The following is an 8,366-nucleotide window of genomic DNA, read 5'->3' on the forward strand; positions in this document are numbered from 1 at the left end:
CTACATTTATCAAAGTTCCCGGAATTCATTCAGAAAATTCAAAATAAAAGTTTTATTCATCAAAGTGATATTGTCCCCTTCAAGTACTCCTCATCGACTGCAACGCACTTATGCCAGTGCTTGATCCAGCTCTCGAAACATTTCTGGAACTCTATTGTCGGTATAGCCATCAGAGCTGTCTTCGATTTTTCCATTACCTCCTTTCGGCTGTTAAAACGCGTTCCCTGTAATGGTTTTTTGACTCGATCGAACAGAAAAAAATCACTGCTGAAACAGTTTCCCAACATTTCCAAGGTTTTCACACCATTGAATCCATTTTTAACGCAAAATTTAATACAAACTCGTTGTTGTAAATTCAACTCCATTTTTAAAACTGTAAAAAATCGAAAATACGTGTAGAGGTAGATGTGCTCAAGACGGCATAACTTTTACAAATGTCAAACTATGGTGATAAAATTTGATGGGAATGTCAATGATAGATGTGGCAACCTAATCAAAGAAACAGAACTCAAATCAGCTGACTCAGAGCATCACTTGGTGATAATTCCGGGAACTTTTTGATCAAGATGATAGCTTAATATTTATAAAAGTTACGCCGTCTTGAGTATATCTACCTCTGCGATTTTTTACAGTTTTAAAAATGGAGTTGAATTTGCAACAACGAGTTTGTATTAAATTTTGCGTTAAAAATGGATTCAATGGTGTGAAAACCTTGGAAATGTTGGGAAACTGTTTCGGCAATAATACTCTAAAGAAAACAGCCATTTATGAGTGGCATGAATGCTTCAAAAGTGGTCGTGAATCCGTCGAGGATGACGAACGCAGTGGCAGGCCGTCGACATCGAAAACCGATGAAAACATCAATAAAGTGAGAGAAATGTTGATCAATAAATTAACCGCAAATTAACTATCAGAGAGCTGGCAGAAGATTTAAACATTGCTTATGGATCCATTCAGGACATTGTAGTTAATATTTTGGGTTTGCGCCGTGTTGCTGCAATGTTGGTCCCGAAGAAACTGACTTTCATGCAAAAAAGGGACCGCGTTGTCATCGCCAAAGACATAATTTCCAAGGCTGAATCCGACCCAACATTCATCAAACGCATCATTACTGGAGACGAGACGTGTTTATGAGTACGACACGCAATCCAGACATCAGGCGAGTGAATGGAAAGCTTTAAATGAACCAAGACCAAAAAAAATCACGTCGTTTTCAATCGAAAAAGAAAGCGATGCTCACGGTTTTCATTGATTACAACGGTATTGTGCATCACGAATTTTTGCCAGAAGGTCAGACAGTTAATAAGGAGTATTATTTGGGCGTTATGAGACGTTTGCGTGAAGTAGTTCGCCAAAAAAGAAAGGATTTGTGGGCAAACAACTCGTGGATTTTGCACTATGATAACGCACCGTCGCACAGTGCCATCATTATCCGTGAATTTTTTACCAAGAACGAAATGAATCCAACAGCCATCGAATTCACCTGATATGGTCCTGATATGGTTCCCTGCGATTTTTTTTTGTTCGATCGAGTCAAGAAACCATTACGGGGAACGCATTTTAACAATCGAAAGGAGATAATGGAAAAATCAAAGACTCTGCTCTGATGGCTATACCGACAATAGAGTTTCAGAAATGTTTCTAGAGCTGGATCAAGCGCTGGCATAAGTGCGTTGCAGTCGATGAGGAATACTTTGAAGGGGACAATATCACTTTGATGAATAAAACTTTTATTTTGAATTTTCTGAATGAATTCCGGGAACTTTTTGATCAAGACAGTACGTATTACATTTAAATAATTATAATTTTTTCTATCAAGTATCACAAGATTCGTTAGCATTTGTTTTATCCTTTTCAAATGTTAATTGTTTTTTTATTTATTATCAATAGCGCTACATACTTTATTAATGTCTTAACTACTCATAAAACGTGAGACATAAACTAGGATATATATCTATAAAAATTCATTCAAGCGTAATATCATAACAATTGTCTTATGGCTTTTACAGGAGATAATAAATAGCATTAGATTGAAAAAAGTCAATATCATGCTTAGACAAAATTAAATCCCAAAAGGATAAAGCATATGGATTAATTTGCAATTAGTACATGGGATTCTAATTGTGGATAATTGTCATTATTTCATTTAATCGAAATTAAAACAAATAAAACAATATCGAAATGAAATAAAATCATCCATAATCTTTATGGACAATCATAACTGCTAAATATTTTATTAATTTGATAATCCTTCTGGATAAAAATATGAATTTTTCTCTCAAAAGCGATCCAAGGCCACAACTAGGCCTTAATCTACGTATCCATAAATAAAATCCCGCGAAAAGAAAGACAATCTAAGATTATCTATGTCCATTTTGTTGTTCAATACTTGTTGGTTAAATGGCATACAAATACATTATCTCTCAATCCTTACAGTGTAATACTCACAAAGATCCGAGAGGAACTGTAAAAATTAATTCTGAAAATATTAAAACGTGTTTGTGTCTCATGCAGCAAAAACTAATTCAGTTAAAATACTAGCGGACCACTCGGAAACTATGAAAGAAACGCTAGAAGGAACGCTGGTACTTATTAATCTTTGGATTATTTTGCAATTTGGACATATTTGAATATCCTCGTGAACAACCTAGGGCGCATTTCTCTTGCCTATATGCTTTAGCCAAATATAGATAAAGATATTGAAAAAATATTTTTTCTATATCTTATTTTCTATATATTATTTAATGTATAATACATCTAAGTTTGTAATACGGGAGAAAATGTATCTATTGTTAATGAGGGGAGGGTAGCAGTAAGAAACAGACGATATTTACAAGTTCAAAATTTTATTTAAAAGAGTTTATTTAATTTATTTAAAAGAGATATTACATGAAGTATTTTATTTTTTTGAAAGAGTACACGTTTGAACGCATACAACACGAGAATTTACGTTTACAATTTATGTTTACAATGAAGAAAAATTTTATGAAATACCTGTACGATTAATCGAAATTTCGCTTACAATCAGAGGTAAACAGATTTAAGAAACTGGCTAAGATCATAGCCATTACATATAAAGTATAGAAATACACAGCAGTATTGTCCACAAGTTTGAGAAAATGTTCCTTGTAGCGTTATCGTATTCCATCGATTTCGATACGTTTTGTCGAAGTCGTAAGAGGAATCTTGAATCTAAGCGACAAGCCATAGCTTATGAAATACGTCCCTGTTCATCGATGTAGAAAGTGATCCAGTGTTTGCCAGGCAATGGCAGTCGATCTCGTCCACACTCTCGGCAATCGATTGACAGGACAGACCCCCGGACACTGAGATGATGTAATATGTTTAAAACTTCAATGAATTCATTTCTCGTCGTCGGAGAGCGTGAGAGAGAAAATGTTTGCATAAATTCAAAATGTATCTCTTTTGCCGGCGTGTGCGATGTAAAGTTCTCAAAAATGCTCGATGATTGTGAGACGCTAGTGTTAGCTTTATCTTTATCAGTCGGCGAGTCGGATTTTGGAAGATCTTTTTTCTCCTCGTCTGTCGCTTGTTTGTCTTCACTCTGGTTCGTCTTTTTTGTCGCAATATTTTTCCTCCACGCTTCAATGTTGCGAATGAAATCATGTTTCTGATTTTTAAATTGAATTGAAAAATTCCCACCGTCTGTCTTTTCGCTCTCGATGTCGCTCTCGCTCTAATTTTCTGAGGGAAGGCTATCGTAACTTGAAATTGCTGTTATTTAATATATAGGATCTTTCAATAGGGACGCTCGAAATTTGTTAAATCATAGTAGCTATGTTGTTAAAGTGACATCTGTCAAATTTGTTGTGAATTGTTTAGTAGTGTATGGCAAATCACCATGGAAAGTTATAGTGTTGAGCAACGTGTGCAAATCATAAAATTTTATTATCAAAATCAGTGCTCCGTTCGAGAAACGTTCCGCGCATTACGTGATTTTTATCCTCGCTACAACCGTCCTGCCGAGTCAACTATTCGATGTTTGGTGGCTAAATTCGAGTCAACCGGTTCGATAAATAATCAGCCAACACCAGTACGTCGCCGAAACGCAAAGTCTGCTGAAAACATCGCTACTGTGCGTGAGTGTGTACGGGAAAACCCGAGGCGGTTAATTTCTCGTCGTTCACAAGAACTTGACTTTTCTGCGACTTTAACTTGGCGAATTTTGCGTCGGGACTTGGGTCTGCACTCCTATAAAATTCAAATTGACTCAGGAACTTAAGGTAAACGACCATAAATAACGCCGTGTGTTCGCTGATTGGGTTCTGGAGCAATTGGAAGTTAACCCAAATATCGCCAAATCATCTTTAACGATGAGGCCCATTTTTGGATGAGTGGATATGCGAACAAGCAAAATTGTCGAATTTGGGACGACCACCTATCCACGAGAAATAGCTCCAAATGCATCCCGAGAAAGTCACTGTTTGATGCGGATTTTGGTCTGGCGGAATCATCGGTCCGTTTCTTCCAAAACGAAGCGGGCGTTGCCATAACCGTCAACGGCAAGTGCTACAGATCGATGATAAGCAACTTCTTGTGGCTTAAAATGGATAATATGCATATCGATAACATGTGATTCCAACAAGATGGTGCTACGTGCCACCGCATACCACGATGGACATTCTGCACGAGCGATTTGAGGGCAAGGTTATCTCGCGCGGCGGCGACGTGGACTGACCACCGAGATCGTGCGATTTAACGTCTTTAGACTTCTTCCTTTAGGGCTATCTTAAATTGCAAATTTATACGATTAAACCGCAAATAATTGATATGATGCTCTCAAAGTCAACATAACAAATGCTATCCAGCAAGACAGATTTATACGAGAAAGTCATCGAAAATTGGACCGCCCGAATACGTATCACCGAAGCCGCGGCGGACATTTGAGCGACATTATATTCCATACTTAATGCCATAAAATATTCTTTCAAATAAAAAAAAATTGAGTGAATATCTCACACACAACTTGTTTTATTTACATTTAAAAATCGAGCGTCCTTATTGAAAGACTCTTTATTTTTATAATACAAAAATATAGTAAAATATTTTTTTTTAATTTCTATATTTTTTTATTATAAATAACGTGTGATTATTTTATAAATGGAACTTGTACTCGATAATCTTGATATCCTTCTCGTTATTATGATTCTCTTAGCATCTTTTCTCTTTTTTTCTCTAAGCGTGGTTCAAATTGTCCAACATCCTGATGATCTTTATTTGATTATACTAATTCATTATAATTTCCTTATATTTTCACGAAACTCTTAGGAAACAAAATCAGGATATTTAATTTAAAAGATATTCAATCTTCATCTTTTAATTAATTATATCATTTTTTATTTAAAAAATCTTATTATTTATTAATTTTAATTATGAAGTTATCTAATTTTTATGTGTTACTAATAAAATTATGTCTATCTTCATAACGATAAAAAAAATTTTTTTAATTATTCATTCAGTAATAAGTTAAATTTGCTTTTGCCATTATTATATCTCAATTCTTTACTTTTAAAAACCAAACTTTCAAAATTAAAAATTTTTAAATTTAATAAAGATAACTAAAGAATATATTCTATGTTACTCACTCGATCCAGTACGACAATGTGATCCGCCCTAATTGCAGTTAATGTGTGACTAGTATCCTCGTCTTGCCTTGTGGAGATATTCAATGATGCACTTCTCATAGAAATGCCTAGTAGTATCCATCATAATGATCAAGGAATCGTTGAGCAAATAGATATCCGCTTGTCTATAAATCTCATGAGATTGATTCGCGCTCTTTGGCCATCGGACAAAGATACACCTCTATCACCGCTGTCATATTTGCGGAAATTGTCGGAAATCCTTTGTTAAAGCGCACACATTTGCTGTCTGAAACATTTGCCAATTAATCAAAAAGAAACTTTAACAAACGTTAAAAATTTCTAAATTCGGAAATATTAGACATTTTTCTTTTATCTAAATGGAATCACATATAGATTAAAGATTTAGAAAAAAATCATAACTTGCTAAAGTATATCTTCTTTTATATCCAGTCACAAAGACATAACTCATGTTTAATGCATAAGATCTAGAAAGATCTAAATGTAAGAATTTTTATTACTTATATATAAAAATTCTTGATACTAACGTGCAATAGCAGGAATATATAAATACTGTACAATATCCGCAACAATTACTTTGGACTATGAAAATTATTTGCATGTATCTAGCCTTGTCATAGGATTGGCCAAATATTATATTGGCCAAATAGTGTACTGTCCCTTACAATATCACCGAAAAGTCAGAGTTCTTGACTACATTCTAACTCATAGGAAATACGCCGATTCGGATTGTTCGTGAAGTATCCAGTGGCTAAATTGTCCGGAAAATTATACTTCGAGGAGTTCTGAGTAAGGATTACGGAATCCGTGGCCGGGATTTAATTCAGTAGCAGATGTAATATAGACGATTTGCCTAGTGCACTGACTACAGCACACAATTGACCTGGCTTGATAAGTTGATATTGCACAAAGTCGGCGGCAATTGGCCATTGATTCAATTGGCGGAAATCCGCTGAAGCTTTATGTATACCAGAAAGTCAAATAATCTTTGATGTTGACAGAATGATACTCTCATTTCTCGAGATATACCTGTCTATTTGATTCTCTGCATTAGTTGCTTCCTTTGGTTTTTGAGATTTAAATTGCAACTGCGGCGTGTTCTCTGAGAAGCGTCTCGTGTTCACTTCGTCCATCAGCAAAAAATTCTGTAAAAGTTAAGCGCACTTCAATAAATACATGACAATAGAGATATAAGAATGATTGTAGATTTAAGTTTATCGTAAATTAGAAGATAATATAATAATATATATCTCTAATCAATTGAATGACACTATTGATTCACACAGCAGTATTAGTGGAAAGTACAACACGACGATGAATTGAAGTATGTCGACATTTTATAGTCACACAGCAGTTTATTCTCCATTAAAACGAACGTTAGCAGATTGAAGTTGATAGTCAATCGTTCAGTAAAGACTATGATGCCAAATATGCGGCGTGCACGTACGATAAGAATTTGATTTGCTTGGTCTCCAACTTTCTGATTATTTATCACAATCTGAACAGTTTCTTCCAGGCATATATCTTCACCACCTGAACCGAGAATTATCAAACCTCATAAATTTGTTTCATAAAATTTTCTTAAAAATGATACTTGGATGTTAATATTATGTCTTTATTCATCAGCTATATTGTTTAAGAATAATTAAACTTCTTGAAGTATCCCATCCTGTATCCCAGCTATGAGTTTGCTCATCACCCTGCGTTCGGTCAGTGACGCAATCATTGCTCTTGAGTTTGTAATTTAAGAAGTTCAAAATCTTTTGTTTTAGAAGGATAATGATCAATAACATCCTGATGCCGACAAAACTCGAAATCGATTTTTTGCCACATTATTGTTTCTATTATCACGGGCTGCGAATAAAAATAAAAACCCTGTCTTCAACTTCAACAATTATTTAAGAGCAACTTCAAAACAAGTAAAAAGAAGAGATCCTACGTCTTTATTGTTTAAACTAACTCAAATTGAAAAATGCATACAAATAACTTATGTACATAATTGATATAATAAGTTTTCTACGAATTATATTATAATTATTAAAAAATTATATTTATCAATAATTTACAAAAGAGATTAATAAATTTATGTTTTTTTTCAAGAATATGATCGAAGTTGTTTAATTATAGCGAATTGTACACAAATACTTTTACGAGATAAAGAATTACCATAAAAGGCATGATCTATATGTAATTTAGATACATTGTTAATTCATCGAAGCGAATGACATCTTTGCTGAGAAGATTTATGATCTGTCCGTTACAGGTTTGATTCATGGCTGCTGTGTTCAATCGTACCTACAACAGTTTTGAAAATAAATTGAAATATTAAGCTTATCACTTTCTTTCCATATATCTCTCCATATATCCATCAATACATACAAGCACAACATAAATATTTTCTTAAATTGATTTTTTTTTTAAATGTAAAAGTTCTCTATGAAAATTGTAAATAAAATTGAATAAAGCCGTTTAATATAAATTAGAATCATTCTTCATAAACCCTGTCCTATGACTAATGTAATCTTTGGAACATCTCTAAGCTACACACGCACATTGCCACACATACATGTTTATTCCATTTTTTTATGTTGTTATTAATCGTGGTATTTATATAAATACTTTTCTATGATTTTGTAAAATGTGCGTGCACGCGCGCGCGCGCGCGCGTGTGTGTGCATGTGTGTGTGTGTGTGTGTGTGTGTGTGTGTGTGTGTGTGTGTGTGTGTGTGTGTGTGTGTGTGT

At 34.3% G+C, this 8,366-nt stretch overlaps 1 protein-coding gene and 1 pseudogene across 1 annotated transcript; one reads left to right on the forward strand and one right to left on the reverse strand.

The window, feature by feature from the left end:
- The first annotated feature begins 718 nt into the window (after positions 1–718).
- On the forward strand, positions 719–1,134 carry LOC108694696 (putative uncharacterized protein FLJ37770). Its single transcript, XM_018204332.1, has 2 exons — positions 719–868; positions 958–1,134. The coding sequence occupies exons 1-2, from the start codon at positions 719–721 to the stop codon at positions 1,132–1,134; spliced, it is 327 nt and encodes a 108-aa protein (XP_018059821.1).
- Positions 1,135–4,091: 2,957 nt separating this feature from the next.
- LOC108694697 overlaps positions 4,092–8,366 on the reverse strand; it is a 4,831-nt pseudogene continuing 556 nt past the window's right edge.

Source organism: Atta colombica, unplaced genomic scaffold (genome assembly GCF_001594045.1).
Source record: "Atta colombica isolate Treedump-2 unplaced genomic scaffold, Acol1.0 scaffold123, whole genome shotgun sequence".
Classification (NCBI taxonomy): Eukaryota; Metazoa; Arthropoda; class Insecta; order Hymenoptera; family Formicidae; genus Atta; species Atta colombica.

What these genes read in the sequence shown, in the direction of transcription:
- LOC108694696 (XM_018204332.1), top strand. Translation starts at nt 719, where the DNA reads ATGTTGGGAAACTGTTTCGGCAATAATACTCTAAAGAAAACAGCCATT. An exon ending in CCGATGAAAACATCAATAAA is followed by an intron (nt 869 to 957) that starts GTGAGAGAAATG and finishes GGATCCATTCAG; the next exon opens with GACATTGTAGTTAATATTTT.